The 20,760-nt window shown below is 45.5% G+C and overlaps 2 protein-coding genes across 5 annotated transcripts in view; one reads left to right on the top strand and one right to left on the bottom strand.

Annotated features, from left to right (window-relative positions):
• The first annotated feature begins 620 nt into the window (after window positions 1–620).
• ANKRD9 (ankyrin repeat domain 9) lies at window positions 621–2,521 on the top strand. The gene is given in 3 exon segments (XM_069783427.1): window positions 621–807; window positions 810–873; window positions 1,268–2,521. Coding segments are annotated over 3 exon segments (1,176 nt in total). The 5' UTR covers window positions 621–635; the 3' UTR covers window positions 2,208–2,521.
• Window positions 2,522–18,274: 15,753 nt separating this feature from the next.
• Window positions 18,275–20,760, bottom strand: part of TECPR2 (tectonin beta-propeller repeat containing 2) — a 45,622-nt gene continuing 43,136 nt past the window's right edge. For 3 of the 4 annotated variants that reach the window (XM_069783430.1, XM_069783429.1, XM_069783428.1), the window contains exon 20: window positions 18,275–20,506. In XM_069783430.1, the coding sequence (XP_069639531.1) occupies window positions 20,349–20,506 (158 nt within the window). In that variant the 3' untranslated portion in view covers window positions 18,275–20,348. The remainder of the gene's footprint in view (window positions 20,507–20,760) is intronic. The other variant, XR_011324660.1, reaches the window with a different exon arrangement.

Raw genomic sequence — 20,760 nt, forward strand, 5'->3', positions numbered from 1 at the left:
CCTGTAACCCCACGGACCCCATGCTGTCTGCACCCCATATCCCCCAGGAGCCCATATCCCCAGGGACCCCGTGCTGTCTGCACCCCACACCCCCATATCCCCAGGGACTCTGTGCTGTCTGCACCCCACACCCCCACACCCCCATATCCCCAGGGACCCCGTGCTGTCTGCACCCCACACCCCCACACCCCCATATCCCCAGGGACCCCGTGCTGTCTGCACCCCACACCCCCATATCCCCAGGGACTCTGTGCTGTCTGCACCCCACACCCCCACACCCCCATATCCCCAGGGACTCTGTGCTGTCTGCACCCCACACCCCCACACCCCCATATCCCCAGGGACTCGGTGCTGTCTGCACCCCACACCCCCACACCCCCATATCCCCAGGGACCCCGTGCTGTCTGCACCCCACACCCCCATATCCCCAGGGTCCCCCCGCGCCTCGGACTCCAGGCCCCCGTGCCCCCCGGCCCCCGTGCCCCTCTAGCGCTGGATCCCATGCTCCCAGGCCCTCCTCACCCCCGGGACCCCATGCCCCCCCCCCCCTGCCCCGTCAGTCCCCGCCCCGCCCCCGCCGGGACTCCGAGCCGGCAGCCAAGTTTCTTGGAACTTTGCCTCCCGTGACGCACGCGATGGTGCAGGGCCCCGTCCTCCCGGCGCAGCCAATGGGCGCCCGGGGGAGCCGGGGCGGCCGCCAATCGGCGGCGGCTGGACAGTTCCCCGGTCCTGACCGACCTTCACCGCCCGGGGCGGGGGGTGGGGATAAAAGGGCCCCGCGGCGGCGCGCCGCGCTCCCGCCCCCCCCCCCCCCCCGCTGCGGCTGCGGCGGCCACGGGCAGCGGCCGGCGGCACCGCGGGGACGGCGGAGAGGTGAGCGCCGGGCGGGGGCGACCCGGGAGCGGGGCAGCCGGGCGGCGCAGGGGGGGCGGAGGCGTTCCCGTGCCCCGGGATACGGACGTCCTGCGCACCGAGCGGAGGCCGTTCCCGGGCACCGGCGATATGGGCGTCCCGGGCATGGGCGGGGGGGGGAAGAGCGGGTCCCCTGCGCCGGGGACGTGGGCGTCCCGTGCACCGGGGGGAGGCGGTTCTCGCGCACCGGCGTAGGGGTGTCCCCCGCACCGGGGGTGTTGTTCGGTGCGGCGGGGCTGCCGCGGCCCCCTGCTCCCCCCGCCCCGGGCCGGCGGCCGGAGGGTCGGGCAGGCCGGCGGGCGCAGCCCGGGGAGCCCCGGCCGCACGGTACTGACCGCCCTTCCCGCTCCCGCAGGTCCGGGCCCGATGCGGCCTCTGTGCGCCGAAGTGGGAGGCAGCCCCCGGCGGAGCCCGCCATGCCCTGGAGCGTCCGGTGGGTCGGCGGCCGCGGGGCCCAGTCCCAGAAGCAGTGCAAGAAATCCTCCTTCGCCTTCTACCAGGCGGTGAGGGACCTGCTGCCCGTCTGGTTCCTGGAGGACATGCGGACCATGGAGGTCTTCCACTGGGAGGACGGGGGCAAGGTGAGCGTGTACTCGCCCTCAGAGGCCCTGCTCTACGCCCTGGTGCACGACCACCAGCCCTACGCCCGGCACCTGCTGACTAAGTTCCCCCAGAGCGCCCTGGCCGTGCCCAGCCAAAGCTTCAGCTGCTGCCAGTCCTCGGCCCCGCACCTGGCCATGGCCGTCCGCTACGACCGGGTCCGCATCCTCTTCCGAATCCTCAAGGCTCTCCAAGCCTTCCCGCCGAGCGACAGAGCCGGCCACCTGGACCGCCGGGGCTGCAGCCGCGTGGAGGGCGGCAAGACGGCCTTGCACGTGGCCTGCGAGCTGGTGCGACCCGAGTGCTTGCTCCTGCTGCTCGGGCACGGTGCGTCGCCCTGCTTGCAGGACAGCGCCGGGAATACCCCTCTCGACACCTTGCTGCAGCAGATTTCCCACACGCCTGCAGCTAACGTGCGTGCCAAGCTCCTCTGCCTCGACTGCCTCTTCTTCTTCGTGCCTCAGGACCTCCAGTTCACAATGAAACAGCAACTGTTGGACAACCGGCAGCGGTGGCAGGACCTCCTGGGGGAGAACAGGTTCCTGTGCCTGGTGGGCTTAGCTCCCCCGTCGCTGTTTGTCAGAGCCATGCGCGTCTTGATCAGGACCATTTCACCTGAGCATTTCCCAGAGGCTCTGGATGATCTGCCTCTGCCTCATTTTCTAAAGCCTTTGGACCTGAAACTGGAGAGCTAGAGGGGTGGTATGAGAGCCTCCCGCTCACCTGACAGAAATAGACTGTTATGCTAAAAATGTATCAGTATATGAAGCTGCTAAGGCAGCGGCCAAGCATCTGTTTTAATTAGAACTGTGTTTTTTAAAAGAATTGTATCTGGCACTTTACAATGTATTTTATTTAAAGATCCTTGTGGTGAGGTGAGGTCCGCACTGCATTTTATAAAAACATTCTATGGCATGTACAAATGAGGGTATGTGGGAGAACATATTTGTAAATACGTATGAATAAACCAGTGGCAGATGTGATCAAAATACAAATCGAGCGACTGAAAGCCCTGAAGTGGCATGTGCCTTGGAAAAGTGTGCGTGGGATGGGGGTGTATCTTTTTGTTAGGATTTCCCTGTTACATAAGCCTCCTGGTCCTGGAACAGGATGACTCCTTTTTTACAGCTCTCCTAATACATCTTGGCAGGGATGTGAGGTTTTTTTTAAAGGCACAGATGAAAACTTCCTCATCTTGTACACAAGGGCAAAGAGAAGCCAGATACTATTGAAACTTCCCTAAACAAAGCTGGCAGGGATGTGTAGCTGAATGAAATGTATTTTAAAATGTGCATAAATAACAGTTGGTTTCCTTGCAAAGTTCCCTCCGTTCTCCTTGGAGAGTCAAGGTGCTTGTTGTCAGGCAGAGGAGAGCAGGAGTACGCACATTGCTCTGACCAAAAATGTTTCTGCCCAGGCAGGAATGCACTCTGCAGCCCCTCTGTGCGATTGCTGAGGTGTGAGGAGGGTAGCGTGGAGCAGGAGGGCCAGCCTCCTTGTGCCTGCCCTCTGCTATGCCCAGAGGGATTTGTGTCAGTATGGCAATGGCCCAGGACCCTAGAATAGCTTTTTTTGGTGGATTCCAGCCCCTCTACTGCCAGTCCCCGGCAGGATGTGATGGCTTAGGTTCAGCTGAGGGCTGTGGCAGTCTTGGTGTCCACTTTGGGTACCAGAGGAGTAGCTTAGATATCCAGCCTTCCCCCCCACCTATCCCTTCTGAGATGCTCCAAGGTACATAAAACATCCTCACAGCTGCTCCAGATCAAAAAGCCCTTTAGGGGTACTGTCCTGCCTCCAACACTTGCATTTAGACACATCAAAGTCCTGAGCAAAGGGTACAGCTTCAGTTCTTTGCTCTGCAACCTTTACTCTACAGCATTCTGGGCAGTCATGCTGCTTACTTCCCTGTAAAACTGGCACTGCCCCTGCCCGCTCTACAGGGAGCGAGCTTTGCTGGCTCTACCAGCATTGCAATGATAGAAATCTCCTAGGCCACAGCACTGTAGCTTTGCCTCTGTTCTTGGAAGCCGCAAGTGAAACTGTAGGGTTTTGTTTCAGTGCTTATATTTGTAGCCAGGGAGTTGTTTGCCACTTGAACTATTCCAGCACTGTTGTTCCCTTTGGGGTCGTCAAGGAACTGATGCGCTCAGAGAGAAGAGGCCGTGTTCACGGCACAAATTTCTTTATTCATGAATTAATTTTGGTTAGGAAAAAAAAAAAGAAAACCACAGAATGAGGCACTGTAAGATGTTCATGCTTCAGCAGAACAGAGTGGTATTTCATCCAAAATAACCTCCATACTGCACGCACAATAAAAGATAAGCCATACATCTGAAATTTGAGATGCAACAGAAAGATTGCTATTCTTAGACTGATGGCACGGAAACGTTTCCTAGAAGAGCAAATGTTCCTTTTTCCCAAGAAACCAAGCTGATACATGCTCAAACTAATTACCATGGGAAATTTAGGTCCCTTGCTGGAAAGCATAGAACAACTCTTAACTGTTCTCTTCAGCTACCTTGTTGATAATAAAAATATAGAAATCCAAAGAACTAAGCCCTCGCTTAGCCATTTAAAACAATATCTAAAAAAATCTGTGTTGCTAAATTCTTTATTTGGGTACATGTTCCCCATTGCTTCTGTAATAATGGTGTGGAAGCATCTTCCAAAACAGACAAGAAGTAAAGTAGTCAGGTCTAACTTGCACGTGGGAAAGTGTCTTGAGGTGGGGGAAGAGACACAGCTGGGGGTGGGAAGAAAGGTTTATCAGCCTTGCTGACAAAGACATAATGAGATTCAGCAGTGGGGAGTTGGTCTGTGGAACTGAGCACTGGAAGACACTCCAGCTCCCAAGCTGTGAGGGTAATTACACATTGGAACAGCATGACAGGCTGGGCAGGACATCTTACACCTTAAAATGAGCCCGTTAACAAAACAAGAATTCAAGGCCAAAGCTGCCCCTGTGATTCCCTACAGCCCTCCCACCAGCTCGCGGGTAATTCACTTTAACAAACAGAAAGGGTCCCCTCAATATGTTGTGATGCGTCCAAAGTCAGCTAACTGCTGCGCCCCTCCTGTTATTCTAGGACAGAAGTCAAGCCGATTGCCGAGCCCATGCTGGGATCACTCTGCTGAAGGTCACTGACAGACCTCGCTACGTGTGGCTTGTTGATGTGTCTGGGATGCTTAATCTGGAGAGGCTGAGAGTAACTGTGGGCAAACTACACTGGTGACTACAGAGATCACTCACCCAACTGGGTCCAGGCTTGTTTTTCAAATAGAGTCACAGCTTGGAAAAAGGCTGGGGCTTCTCGGCTTTGGAAACAGAAGTCCTTTGTTTACAGACCAAGCAACAGCGGCATCAGCTTTCCTCAGACTGACTTGCCAGCATCACTCCGTCCTCTGCCACCTTTGGAGCACAGTGGAGGGCAGGCTCCACAGCCCATTCAGTTCTCTGTCTCTTGGCGAAGGCTGCCAGCAAAAATGCCAATTAGTGCCAGTTGCAACACCATTGCCAAGCTTAATAAAGCAAACATGGACAGTCATGATGTCTCTGCAGAAGAGGACTGACAGTGCTGGAATCAGGGAGCTGGCCACAAAGGTGTGGGAAAGAAGATTCACCAAGTCCTAACACCACGAGAGCACAGGGGTAAGGATATATACTTAAAAGCTTCCGTCATACCTGCACAGGTTAATCTAGTCACACAAGGCAAATTACTCATCTGTAGGAAATGCTTTCAAAAGCATAAAAGGCAGTATATAGAGCCAGCATTCCTGAAAAGCTTAGTTACAGCCAGTTCCTCTAAAAAACTACTTTCTATCATGGAATAGTGATAAATATAATAAATATTTCCTATGTGTTGCTCAAGCACTTTCAAAACAAAATATCATATACCACCCACCTTTTAGTACAAAGTGGTTTTATCTGCTGTGACAGGTAAAAAAGGCCTGAAACACTTTCATTCAGAAAGCAAGGGGAGAGAGGAAGTACTGGGTTACTTTTATTTTTGACTCTTTGCAATTGACTCCTCTCTGCAGCTCTCTTATTTCAGGAGTTAAAAAGTTTAGCCTGTCTAGAGTCTGCTGAAGGAGCTGAAGTCTACTGTAATTTTGCGTAACTTGTTTAAAAGATGGATTTGGGATCTTTAACAGTTTTCTTTTACCCAAAATATTAAGTAGTTAAAGAATTTAAATTGACATGAACACAAAACTAGGTGGTTTAAATAGTCTAAAAAATCCCTTACTGTACCATTCGTCTCAGTCTTGCTCTCTGACATACTGTCCTGCCATAAAAGCTACATCCTTATTCTTGCCACGGTCACAGCTTCATATTGAGCTTTACCAGAGGTGAGCACCTTAAATTTGGCAGAAGATGCAGATATTAAGCACACCTGAAAATTACTCGCTTCATGAATATGCGTAGATATAGAATATCAAGCCTAACATCAGCTTAACGCTCAGCACCGCACAAAGAGTATCTGCTGCAAATAGGTAAGGGTTTCATCCAGTTTCAGCGGCAGAGAAACAGGGCTGTTACTGAACAGGCTCCTCCATGTGGACAAACCAGTCTTGCAAACCAAGGCAGTCATTAAGTAAAGGAGAAAAGGAAGCAGGAAACCACTGAGAGCAAGACCTGCCGGGAGAGGAGGCCTTGGCTATAGGCAGGGCTGCAATTACAGGCTGGTTTGAAAATGAAGTTGAAAATAGCAAGGACAGAGATCCAGCACAGAGGCATGGAAAGAGAGAAACTAGAAACAAGCCAGGGTGCCAGGTTTGTTTCCTAATCCCTATTTGTCTTATGTCTGGTGTGCAAGTCGTATGGGCTTTTGCCTTGCAATATAACCAATCTATTGACATCAGCAGATCATTGTGCATTGCATCACCCCATCTTCAGATCAATGCTCCCAACTAGGCAAACAAGGCACCCATGCCATGTGCTTAATATTTAAACAGCACTGTAAATCCTTGCAAACCAACTTTCATAACACCTATGTTAATAACAGTATTTCCATCACTGGTTGGTGTCAGCAGCTGTCTGAGGTTAGATCACCATTAATTCCTAGCCTGGCTTCAGTGGTCTCTCCTCTACCTACCATGTGTGAAAAAGAAATTCTGCCTATTACTTGCTCAGACCACATCAAACTGTCCTCTATTATCACGCACAAGAATCACATTTATGGCATTGCAAGGCTGCTGCTTGCACTGACTTGCGCCTGCTCTTTCCACCAAGCAGGTACACATGCACGTGTAGCACAAGAACAGAAGGAGCAGAGCTCTCTTGCAAAACATAACTCAGCAGTCAGAGCAGAAAACAGAAATACAGTTTGCAAAAACATCAGAGATCCCTCACTGCAGCTAAAAGAAATGGATCCAAGTTCAGCTGGGATAAAAAAGTTCCACCCGCTTGCCCTGATGACCTCTGCAAGGGCAGTTATCTCTTTGCCCAGTGGTTTAGTTGGTAAGTGGAAAGACCATATAAATGAACAAAGTAAATCTTCAGAAGCCTCAAATGATGAGAAACTCATCACATTTAGGAATTATTGCTAAAATCAGAAGAGTTTAGTCATCTAGTCTAAATTGCATATCGCATAGGTCAGCAATTCCCATGCTCGGTGTATCACATCTGATTTATTTGCAGCATCTGCTTCAAGTCCAACCTTATTTTATAGATTTTTAAACAGCGGAGCATCCAAGGCTCTCTGAGGAACTTGTGGCTGAGCCAGGCAAAAGGTCCCATCCACATCACTTCAATCTCTCGTCTGTCCCTAAACCACAAAACATCCCCTGCCATCAACCCTGCCTCTTTCTTCTGTAGGAAAAATTAATCACTTCCTAATGCAAATGCAAGAATTAACCAGAATGGATCTGAGTCAACAAGGAGGGAGGCAGAGACCCACTTCAGAGAAGCAGGGAAGGCAGAAAGGGACTTTGATCTGTCTCAAGCTTGGGCTTCAGCTCTGTGAGCGAGGTTTCAGCAAGAGTCTGAGCCAGTAAGTCAGGACCCTTATTCCTTCAGTCACACCAGCCATTGTAAGGTTATGTTCCCTGTACTACAAATCTAATGGGAAACACAGTGCAAATCAACCCTTCTCCTTCAGGAAAGCATATTAGGCCCGAAAAGTTCAGTTGCCCAACTCAGGCCTGATGCAACTCATTCCAAGCCATGGCAAGACACCTGCATGCCTGGGATATGAGGGGAGACCATGAGCCTGTCTCCCCTTCCCTGCACTTCCCACCTAAGGCAAACACGAGGGCAGGAAGCTCCATGGATCTCAACAGGGAGATGAGCAAGGCATCAGGGCGAGCCAAGCCCTTCCCTTAGGGCCCTCTGTGGAAAGCAGTGGAACCAGGCCAAGGGGAGAGAGAGGCTTCCAGGCAGAAAGCACTGGGCTGCACGCCTCAGCCAGGACAGGGAGCAGCTTCCAGCTCCAAGGAGGACAGCATCCTCCCTGCTGCTTGGCTCCCCAATTCCTGCACCATTCGCCACCAGTGCCACGGCTCCTCTCCCACAGCCTCATGGCTTTGAGGGCAAATTGTGTGTCCTCCCACCAGTCCTCCCACCTCACACACCAGTGATCAGGCAGTATCCACAGTCCCTGACTCTGTTTGGAATACTGGGCAGCCCCATCTTCTCTCTCAGCCAGCAAAGCTCCCCTGGCCAAAATTGTCCCTCTGCTCCTTTGTTCCAGCCCCAGGGGTAATTACTGTTTTGATGTAAGGGTGTTTTTTTGGCATCATGCTCTTAATATTCAGGCTTTATTCTGTAATCATTAGGGTTCTTCTTTTTAATGGTGCAAGTAAATTATAATAAACACATTATACTACATCACATTCATATTTTTAATGCAGTGTCATTTCCCTGACAATGTCTGAGGCAGCATTTTAAAGCAAAGCCTAAAAGGATAAGTAATTTCTAACTCACAGTAAGAGAGAGAATGAAGTCCCTTGAGGAGCTGTTTTTGAACGTCCTTTCCTCCAAAACCATCTGCTAGTGCTCTCCTGCTCTCTCCCACTCTTGCAATAAGGAAAGCTATTGATGGTTAGTGACTTAAAGTGACAAGACAGAAGGATGCAGACTATCAAACTGATTTCAGTCCTTCATGAATGACATGCACAGACAGGGCTATGGCCACAGGCAGGCTGGACAAAAGTCCTGAACTAGTAATGGAGGTGACCTGAGTTACTGCTTGTCCACTGCTTCTGTGAAAAGAGGGGCACATTGCTTCTTTCACTTTCAACACATTTGCAGGCTTGCCCAGCAGGAGGGATGCTGGGACCTTAGGGACCACGGAGCTTAGGAAAACTACGGAGAGCACTGTAGGGCCACGGCCATCTGACAGAGAGCCATTGCAGAGCTCTCAGTGCTAGCAATGGGAAACACTCACATGCGAGCAAGAAGAGCGTGGCACTCCCTCAGGTTTGCCTCCTCCTTCAGATGCCCAAGGTTTGACTCAGCTTTGCTGCCACCTCATCTTCCCTGCCAGCAGCAGCACCAGGGCTGTGGTTAGACTGAGAACGCCCAGGCAGAAAAACACCTTCTGAGACAGCCTTGAGGTAAAGCTGGGAGGGCAGACCAGGTGAGTCACTCGCCGAGTAGAATATTTTGAAGGGTAAAACCAGATCATTTCCTTCAAAGTGAAATGCCAGCTGCGCAGCTAAGGTAGCGTACCTATCACTCAGGTTGCCTTCACTGTGGAGAACATCGGCTGTGGTACTGGAGCTCTGTACAAGGTGCTGGCCAGAGACGGCCAGTTCACATCCACATCATCCCAACCTTCGTGACAGGTCAGCAAGCTATCACCCCATCAGCCAGGGCCATGGTATCAAGCTCTAGGTGAAAGACTCAAGGTGTGTCTCCTTATAACCCTTTGCTCCAGTCAGCCTGATCTCCTGGGAGACTACGGCTTCTCCTGAGGGTCGTCACCCCAGATTGACTGTGCAGTGGGAGACACTCCACCCTCCACTCCCTCTCTCACGAATAAAGCATTCTCCCCCAGCACAGCCTGTCCTGAGACTTTTGTCTGCCACTGGCCCCTTCCAGCGCTGCTTATACCCCTGCTTTTAGGGTGCAGGGGAAGCACACTACCAGCATGGTGATGGGTGAAGAGCACGGCCGGCATCCAAGCTGTCCTTCACTGTGGAAGAGACTCGGTAAATCCTGGCTCCCCAGTGAGATCAGGCCCCCGGGGAAGCACAGAGCAGGAGGCAGCTGGGGGTTGGGGAGGACAGCATGGCCAGGCACTACAACACTTGTCTCATGAATGCTGTGAAAACTTGAAGTCCTAATTCTTTGGTACCACATGGTATCAGCTACACTTACATACATACTTAGATATGCCTAGCAACGATATGCCTGTGGTACTGATGCATTGCCCACACGAAGAACAGCCAACTCACATCAGATCTCCTCCTCTTACCAGTTTAGAGAGACATGAGGCAGTTAAATATTGGCTTCTGAGCTTGAGCTTTTTCTCAAGTAATATCAGCAAATATTCTTATCACCAGAGGTCTCTGGCTCAGTATTGCCCTGTGGTGGCCACAGCAGTGACCTTTAACTGCTCAAGTCTCAGAGGCACTCACTCAACACAAGCCAGCTAACAGCAGACCTTGTCCTGCAATAGCCCATGCTGCACCTGCAAACAGCATCTTTGCTTGTACAAGCTAGGGAGTTACTAGGCACGTCTCTCTCTACTGTGCAGCTAAGCCCACTGGGGCCAAAAAGAGAACCACAATCCTCTATGCTCTGCTCAAACAGCAGGACTCTGATGTGTTCCCATCCTCTTTCCACTTTTTTTGAACGATGGGGAGAGAAAAAAAGGGGGAGTGAATTGCCTTGCTGCCCCTGATGGTGAGGGAGTAACTTTCCAAGCTAGAGCCAGGCAGAAGAGGGGAGGAGTAACACAGAGCTTGGCTCTGCCCACCTCCAACTTAAAAGGAAAAGCTCTGTTTAGCAAATGCTATGCCTTTCAGAGGGCGCTAAGCAGCACTGAGCACTCACTTTGGGAGGTGACAAGTTCCAGCTGGTAGTCTGGATCTGCATCTATTCACCTTTTCAGCATTTTCAGTTCATGCATGCAGAAGTGGCACTGTACTGTACCACACCAAGGATACAGAGCTGGGAGGGTATTTGGAAGTCTTTTGTTCCAGAATCAAAAAAGCCTTTCCTGCCTCCTGCTTGGGATTTGATGCTTTAGAACTGGTTGCTCAGATACCAAACAAATCTTGTGTAGACTCCCTGTTAAAACAAAAGCATAGAAATTTATGCAACCAATCCCTGCTTTGGACTGTGACCTTAGCAGACCCTATTCATTAATTAGGCTACACTGAAGCTTTACTCAGATCCAAACCTGACACTGATGCAGCTGACTCTGTAGGAGACACCCTTCCTGACGGGACACATACCGAACATGCTGTTTTAATGCAATGTTGACCACAAGTGGCCTTGATGACCTAGGCATTAAATATAGTGTGGCAGAAAGATATGTGTCCTACCTCTCTCTGTTAGCTGGTATCTGTGAAGAAAAAAGCCAGTTTGACTATCTGAGCCGATGACTTTTAGCTCAGCTGGGAAAAGGGCTGCATGCACTGTGACAGCAAGTCTTGAGCTCAGAGCCTACAGAGAACCTGTATTCTTCATGATATCAAAACATGAAACTCTAGCACAACGATCATGGCATTTTAGCCTGCTTTCCTAGTTCCCCAGCCTCTGCAATGGGAAAACACAATTCTTTATTGGTTTGTTTCTCACTTTTCTATTACTGTAGGATGGACTTGCCCTGACTATCATGCTACTCTCAAGTCCACACCCTCACTGTAAACTCCAAGCTTGACACCCCACTGAACTTCTGGTTAGCAAGGGTCACCCCATCCTGCTCACCGCTTAGGTTTACTCCTTTCTGAGCAGTGTTTGGAAACTGCTCCCAAGCACAGTAAGTCTGTCACAGCAGCAAACCTTCAACTCCTGTTTCTTGTTTGCCTGCCCTCCTCCTTCATCTGCCTACAGGTAAAGACAAGTTTACTGCTGATCATCCCTTTGGAAAGTGCTGCTACCACAAGAAAACATGGAGAAATACCCGAGATGGCTGGCTTTGGTGCAAATTACCAGGTAATAAATAAAAAGGTTACAGCACACAGTGCAGGCCTGTTGAAGACAAAGGCTGATACTAAATGTGAGCATCTACTTGTGGAGGGATCACCTCTGGGGAGAAAGATTACTGAAACTAGCACCTAACGCTTGACAAAAATGGATTTACTACGTAAGTCTAACCATTTTCCTTTTATAAATTTGCCACATTGTTATAATGTCAAAACATCAGTGATCAAATGAATTCTTCTCATCTTAGCTCTTGACATACTGATTCTGAATGTAAAAACAACTGAACAAAACCCTACTTACGTTACAGCTATTACAGGTGATGTTACTAGCTGGCTGGTTGCTTTCGTGGCTTCTCTACAATGAAGACCACTGTTTTCACACAGGCCATCAATAAGCCCTGAATGTGCTCACGTACAAACCAAAATAGCCAGAGGACTGATCTGCAGAAATGCTGAGTGTCCATAGCACCAAATGACATCAATGGAAGATGCACATGTTCCACACCTTCAAAAGGCCTGGCTTTCTGCTAATGCCATTCAGATCTACCATTATCTCTGCTCAGTTCATTATTAATACTGGTTTTCTCAGAACCTCTTTTCTGAAATTCAGGTGCTTCCAGCTGTTTGCAGTAACCTAGATATGAACACATCAATATCAGAGGGAAACAAAACTACATTAGCACTATGCAATGCAAAAGACCTTCACCCCAAACCAGGACCAAAACCGCAAATATTATATAAAACCTACTACACAGTTCCCCCTGTGACTTGACTATCTTTTGAAAAGACATGCTCCTGTTTTCCAACCAGTGGCAGAAAATGACTTCCAAAGATACTCCTTACTTAACTGGACTACAGCAGAGACACTGGGATAATGAGAAGAAAAAAAGATGGTTCCTTCCCCAAGTGTCATCCATGTTAGTACTTTATGAGTCACTGCCAAGGAAGAAACACACTCAATACCTGGCTATCACTTCATACAAAGCAGATGCATTTATTTTGCAAAATCACTTGCCTGGGATGGCTTCCAAAAACATCTCTTACTTGGCTGAACAGAAGCAGAGTTGCCTCTAGAGATGTTGTATGGCGAAGCCTTAGATCCTACTAATATTATTCCTGAAGCCATATCCAGATCCATTGTAGTGAAAGCTTTGCATACAGGACTAAATACGAAAGACAAGCGTTCCAATATTCTCTACTTGCCTGGCTGTGTTTTCACAAAATAATTTTTCAAAATAATAAAAATATATATTTTTTTTGTTGCTAGTCACCACAGTGTGGTTAGAATTGTTACCAGTATTTCTTGAGCTTAACATGACAACCGAATTCAGATACCGTAAATCTGCTATTGGGAAAAAAGCTGAATATAAGCCAAGAGATCAATGATACTAATGTTAATAAACAAAAACAAACTAATTTTCAATTGTTGTCAGATTATTTATTCTTTTTGCGAAAGCAAGAATATGTACACATTTCTACTGCAGCAGTGATTCTCAAACGATGCTCCATCAGGCACTGACAAGTGGACCGTATTTGATTTACAGAAGTATACAACTTTTGCAGTGCTTTTTAAAAGCTTGATGGAAAAAGTGCAGGAAAATCTGCAAGAAGTTTTAGTGGTGACCCAGGTCAACCCACTCAAGAATTTGGGGAATCACTACTTTATATTTACTCACTCTGTACAAGTTGGTACTCGTAAAACTAACAGAGATCAATAATGAATGATGAGAATCTTGAATGCAGAAAGCAAATAGGATAATGATATGCAAATCATCTGGGTACACAGAGATAGGTCTAATTGTTGGGTCCATCAGACATTGGATTTCAAAAATACCCAGCTCAAGCTGAAAGTCACTGTGACCCATTAAAGTCCTCAAAAAACTGTAGATACTGGATACAAGAAGAGGTGTGCTACTCCCCACAACACTAACTTTCTAAATGAAAAACTGCATGAAATTTGGTGAAATTCAGTATGAAGAGAGCATGAAGGAAGTTTCATTGTAACAATTGATTGAGGATGTGATTTATGTCTGTGTTATGCCAACGTGTTCCACCTTGGCTGACTTCGGGAACTGCAGCAGGGAACCCTAGACCTAAAGCAAGAATCCTTAGAGACAGACCTAAGAAACAAGATCTGCAGAAGGTTCCTATTATCCACCAGGGAAGCTGGCAAAACTCACAAGGTAGGGAATAGAATCTAGGCTATGAGCCTGTCCGTGCTGCCCAGAACAAATGTGCTATGGGAGACACTGAAGTCTAGCTCTTAGCAGTACAGTTCTGCAGAGATAATATGCTTCTTTAGGTCTCTGAACTTGACAGTAAGATAGATGCCAACCTGCTCCTAAAACTGGCTTTGAGAAATCATTGGATGTATGATATGCGAAACTTAGGGATTGAATGAAGCATGGCCTTTTAAGTGAAAGCTGAGCCCACCTTGCTCAGTATGCTTTGAAAACTCATCTGGCAAGATATGGCATCTCTTGCCTATTAAAAAAAAAAAAAACAAAACAAAAACAACCAACCATCTGTCACCTTCCATCTTGAAAGTCTTCTATTAAAATCAGGTTTAAGAAGTTACCATATTGCAAGCAGCCAGCAATGGTGAAAAACATGCTGCAAAGGACTACGGACAAGGTTAAAGGTAATGCAAAAACCTGCTGGCTTTAACTTCAGTTTTAATAAAATACCAAAGCTTAAGTAGAAGGAGCTGCTTCGCTATCCCCCTGGACCTCAACTCCTGTCCTACAGCAATTGGAAGTGGCAAGATGGGGAGGAAGGAAAGAAGGTGACATACAAGACACTCAGAATTGCCTCTACACAGTCCTGTCTTTTCCTCCCAGGAATGCTCTCTATGGGTGCCATGTAATCATGTAGTCATGCATGGAAGGACAGGAGAAAGATCTCTCCATGAAGCAAAGAACAGTATGAAAAGAAGTCAGCAGGCCTTACAAGCAACAGGATCCAGCTCTCCAATGTATCCGTTCTCAGTACAGACAAACACATATCAGATTTTTTTGTTGTTTTAAACACAGACCCCATGCTGATAGTATTTTAAGTAACCAGCTAATTAGACCTGAAGCCCGCCAGATCTCCTACACAAGTACCTATGGCATCAATGTTAAATATTAACAAGGTCAGCATTATTATTATAGTAATTATAAAGTGAATTAACAGTGCCAAACCTGTTATTTTAAGTGTTACACTGATCATTTACCATGTTCTCCTTAACTTAAAAGGACTGACTTTCACCACAGCACCATGGAATGAAGTGCAGATCCACTGCTTCACATGTTTGTTATTCCCAATTTGGAGCACTGGGTGTGGCTCACAGAGGGAACAGACTATAGCCCATCTGTTGAGGCAGAGAACAGATTTAGCAAGACAAGCGTGGGAGCTGAGCAAGTAAAATCTCAGTCATCCTAGCAATTACCCTACTTACTTTGCACTTCCCATGATCAGCTGGCTGGTCTGTCCCCTGTAACAACCAGGGATTGTGGGGTTTCTTGCTGGCAGTTGCATTTTTCCCCCTGCAGCTCAAGTAAATTCATTCTTTTTTTATACATCCCCCTGCTGCGTAGCCAGGCACATGTGCCAGGCAGTCTGCTGGGGGCTTCCCTGGAACTTTCCTCCCAGTCTTTTATTTTTTCTGGGAGAGGTCTAATTAGCTCAATCTTTCACCTGACCCAGGAGAGCTTTGCTAAACTCATTCACCCCATGGTTATGCAAAATACAGCAGTGCAACAACTTCTGCAAGGAGTCATCTACTGAGTATTCTCATTTCATGCTTTAACAGAAGTAACATCTACGCCACTTCTCCTTTCTGAATACAAGATACCTATGCACGCTCATAACAACAGAGAGCTCTGGGCAAAGTCTTGCTATACTGCTTAGACTACAGGTCCCCTGAATATAAATAAAGCATGCAGTCAACTTGTGCAAATTCAAGATGTATTAACATCCTGTACTTACCAATTCTGTACACATCTTTAGGTATATTTTCTCTGGATATGAGATTCAAAACTCAAGCGTAAATTGAAGTCTCCTTCCTTTATCTGCTGTAAGTAAATCTCAGCTGAGGTTATGAGAAAGGTATATTAAAAAGGAAAAATAAGTCTTCTTATTTCTTCTGGTTTCTTCTATATTGAACAGAAATAATGAATAATGTTTGAAAGATTAATTCATAACTACAGCTCCACTCAGTGGTATTCAGTTGTGTACTATTCAGTGCCTCTATCAGAAAATCACAAGCTACAAAAATCAGTATATTTTAGCCATTTCTGGGGCCAAGATAGAAAGAGCATTTTTCAGTTTGGAGGATTCAGTATTTTTTGGTATTTTGTTACCATTGTATTAGCTTTTAGAGAACAGAAATCAAAGCTTTTATGTATGTGTATATATATGTATATAAAAAAGTCCACATTCCATAAGAATTTCTCAAACAGATCTTTACTTTTTCTACAACAGGGTTTTTTCCCCACTAGCATCAAGCAGATTTTTAACTTTATGGCTAATATAACAACTTTAATAGGCCTATTCAAATAGATTTCAAGTCAGATAAACTCGAAGACCAAAGGAATCATAATGGTATTTTTGCCTAGCTTCCAGTATGATACCAGCCACAGTATTATCTACAATGTTTCCTGCACTGAACCCAAAACCTCACTTCCTATCTTGATTTCAAGTGATGAGAAATCCATAGCTATTTATGTGATAAACCTAGATATCGCCATTCAGCAGACTAGAGAGATAACTTCATTTATCCAGATATTTTAATCTTTATCCATGGAGCTCTGGCTGTAATAACTCACAAAAGATGATGACTGCAACTCAACTTTCACTTGCCAGTAATTAAAATCTAGTCTTCTATACCACAAGTTCTCTACTGTTCTGCTGATGTGAGAGTGGTTATTTTTAACTGCAATAACTCATTATCAAACAACTAGAGTGATCTACTTTGGCAAGGGATACATCAGCTTTCTTTGCTGGCCATAATACTATTCCCAACTTTCACTTTCAGGAAGGCTACAAGAGGAATAAAGCCTGCATCTCCCAGTTTACAGCTAGAAATCCTCAATCCACATCTTATCTCTCTTATCCTGATGGTAGGGATGGGATGTAGACAGGGCTGGTTAATGTAAAAACTGAAGACCAGAGATTTTTCACCACGGTAATGAGGAGATCTCCATATCTTCATATATGATTTATGCTTTTCTAATTGCTAATTAACAAGGCAAAGCCATAGAAAAACAGGCATTTGAATTTCAAGCCTTTACACTCAGAACAGCATTTACTGAAAAGTTGTCTCAAGGTTGTTGCTTGACATCTATCCAGAACTCTAGCAGAAACAACTAGCAACAGCTCGCTCATTAACAGGAGTTTTAAGAGAAGCAAAAAGATAAGCCAGAATGCCACACTAGTCTGAAATAACCCACAAGTGCCTTTGAGATACTTGACAGGACTCATCTATTGAGATGTGATGTAGAGGAGTTATGGGGTTCAGACCTTCTGATGTTCACGTGTGGGGAAGAAGGGGGGATTCTTGTCCATCACATCAAAGACACTCTGCACAGGTACGAAGAGTTTGGAATAAGTCTGATTCTCTGTACCTGTATACATAAAGCTACATTTAGACAATGACCCAAATCCGTAATTAAGTGTTCCTCATTATCATTTTCTTAGTGGTAGCGGTGTTTCCTAACAACACTTCTACTATCTTACTTAAGCAATTAATGTATTTTCTTTGATACTTGTTAGTGACAGATTTTTGTTGGTACCATTTAACATGATCCTATGCCTTTTTATTGCTGCAAGACCAAGAAAACCAAGAGTTACTTACATATCTAAGATGGCTGTTTCACACCAACTCATCACAGTCATCTGAACTTCCTTAAGCTGTGACATAAGGATTACTCCTGCATAATAGCAACGGGGTGCTGTAAGGAGACTACCATTTCCCTGCAGAAGCCAGCAGAAGCAGCTGAACCAGTTTGTCAAGATAAAAGCTATGCTAACTGGCAAGGACATTACCATGTGAATCTGAACAGGATTCCTGTGGCTGGAAGTGGGTTGAAGTGTCAGAAGCATCATTAATCATTGCTGTGCCTTCTTGTGTGAAGTTACCCAGGTCACAACTCTGTCAGGAAACAGTTCTCCCCTCTGGGAAGTGAAGCTAAGGTGCTCTCCTGAAGCCCCAGCTGTAGTTCCAGTTAAAGGCCAGAAACACAGAGGTCTTCAGATGAGCTCAGACATTTTAAAATGCAAGGAAGGGTGCAGTTACAGCACGTGGTACAATCACCTATTTTCTGCTTGAATATTTTCTAGCTGTGACTACACATGCGTATTCTTCACTGAAAGCTAAAATATTTAACATGCAATTGCAATTTTTGTTTAGCATGTAAGGAAAGAAACTTGTTTACTTCTATATGAGAAGTGTTTAATTGTCTGTGCTTGGAAGATGACCATTTTGCTGTTTTGACACACCTGTCACAATTAAAAAAATATATGAAATAAACTTTATAATATCCAGATCCTTACATTGTTATTATATTGTCTGGGGTAATAGTAGGGGAGGGGTTTCATAAGCATGTCTGTCTTCCACATCAAGACAATTTCCAGACACAGAGAACTCTCTTGTGAATCATACAACAGATGAGTCTTACCACAGTAATTTATTTCTTAAAAATCTAGTTTATTGCACTTGTCTCAAAGCACAAACAAAACCAAAAACCTAAATACAGAAATAAAAGTAAAAACCCATCCTAATTTCATTAAAACTACGCTAAAAAGTAGTCTGATAAGAGCTCTTGACACCAATTTAATATTAACGACCATAGTACAGTATTATACAGTAAACAACTAGCAAGCTCTAGCCATTATTAAGATGACTTTGAAAAATGTAATACAAAAGTGTCACTATTAAAGAATGCCGTTGTACTTGAGCATCTGGTGCTTGGCAGGGCACAGAGAAGTACTCGTGTCCCTTCTCCAATGGGATTGACTCAGGAGCTGCCACAAGATACTTTTAAGCTGAATTTCAGCTTCTTTGGGGTCCTCAAGATACCAAACTATGCTTGCATAAAACAGACTGGGTTACTTCACAAGCTGATTCCATTACGATCCACTGCCAGACAGGCTAAAAAAACCCACTGGGGTATCTCCATATACGGATGAGATAGCTATGAAGCAAACATATCATCTGTAAAAGGGAAACAAATCTGTCCTCCCTATAACACTGAAAGATCAGACTGAGAACTGACAGCCAATATCACAAGTGCTACTAAAAAAAGTGACATAACTGGGTTCTCTCTCCACTGATTTACATTCTCACCTTGCACCATGTTTGTTCCAAGTTTAGTGCAGTACACACATGAATTATTCTGAAAGAGAACAGAGGTTAAAAAGAAAATACATCTTTTTTCGTATGTATTAAGTTCTCATAACAGAAACATCCCCACTTTTCAACTCCTGGCCTTTTCTGAAGCTGGCTCTTTTACAGTACTGGTTAGCAGCTGCTTAAAACATTCTGATGATTTATAAGCTTAGAACAAACATAAAATAACTCCTCCACCTACATACCGAACTCAGGTTCTCTCATCTATAGTTCTATTGCTTAAAAAAGATGAGGTATCTTTCAAAGAAGATTTAGTTTAAAGAAAAATAAACTGCAATGATTAACTTAGGTTACTTCCCAGTTCATCACATACCTCTGCTGTAACATCTGTTAAGACACTTCAAAATTTAGCTAACATAGCTAAAAATCAGAATATTGTTAAGTATTTTCTCACAATATCACAATTTTTAATGGGATACATAGGTAATTCTATCAATTACCATTTTTCCTTTTAATACATCTAAGTTTGGTACTCAAAACAATTTGAGTCCAAATATTAAAGCACTGGCTGGAGGCACAAATACAGCACAATAGGAATTATGAAAGCTGCCTTGTACATTCCTGCTTTGTACTACAAACCCAACATGCATCTTCTTCCTACTCCAAAGTGGGACTTACCCCCCAAAATCTGCCAGCTTCCTGATGGCTGTGTGAAATGGGCAGATGTCCCCCTGAATTTTAGGTGTAATCCAAATGTCTCCCTTGTGAATGAAGCCAAATTATGAACCAAATTTCTAGAAATGGAAGGTTAGTATAGCCTTGCAGATATTTACATGGAAATGGATCAAACCAAGTTCATTTCAACACCAATGCTGTATAATTATGATGTTCTGAGATCTTACTAAGAAATACTTTGCTTTATTTTCTTCCATGCTGCAAGGGAAAATAATTCTAAATATATGTACAACAGTCGGAGAGCGTTCCCATCAGTTTGGAGTTCCAAGTACAAGAAGAAACTGAGAAATGCTTAATGTTTCTGCTGTAGAGAAATATTTAATGCAACAGAATTCCTTCTCAAAATAAGTATACATGTATTAGTGTGCATGCTGTTGTGAAGTAGTCACTTTCATTGCTAGTAAGATTAACTTAAGAGTTATATTTCCAAAGGAGCTTCTACAGTAGTACGGTATAACAATTGCAGTATGCCACACCTAAAGAGTCTCCCAAGACATAATGGAACAAACATCAGAACTCACAGCTTGGGGGCTATTTAACAGGTCAGTTTTTCAATATAAAAGTGCTAATATTACAGGTCCAATAAGTGGCTTTTAGATCCAACATTCTGTACATACATTACAGAAATTCCGTATGACCTTCTGTTTTTTTCACTGCTTCACAAGCTTGAGAGACTTCATATCACTTCCCATTCATCTTCAAAATCATCAGGGTGAAGCAGAACAGAATTGTCATTATTTTTCTGCAAACTATGGGAATGGCTAAAGGTCTTAGTGAGGCGCTGGAGAAGGGATCCTGAAGCACTGATCGCCCACAGTTCATCTAGAGGGGTCACTGCAAAGCATAAATTATCCATCTTTTAATTAAGGTAGCAGGTTCCAATTATAAACATTAAATAAATAATATTTGGATCCATTTTCCTAATTATACCCGGAAAAGGTTTTTACTAATGTGATAAAAGCACCCCTGCTGAAACTCTCACAGTCAACAAGGCATTTAGAGTACGCAGCTCTCCCTGCATATGGTGAGCTTTAGCACTATCAGGCAGAAGTCAAAGCAGGTATCCCAATGTTTTGGGCTGTCATGCT

The sequence above is a fragment of the Haliaeetus albicilla genome, chromosome 5 (genome assembly GCF_947461875.1).
Source record: "Haliaeetus albicilla chromosome 5, bHalAlb1.1, whole genome shotgun sequence".
NCBI classification, from domain to species: domain Eukaryota; kingdom Metazoa; phylum Chordata; class Aves; order Accipitriformes; family Accipitridae; genus Haliaeetus; species Haliaeetus albicilla.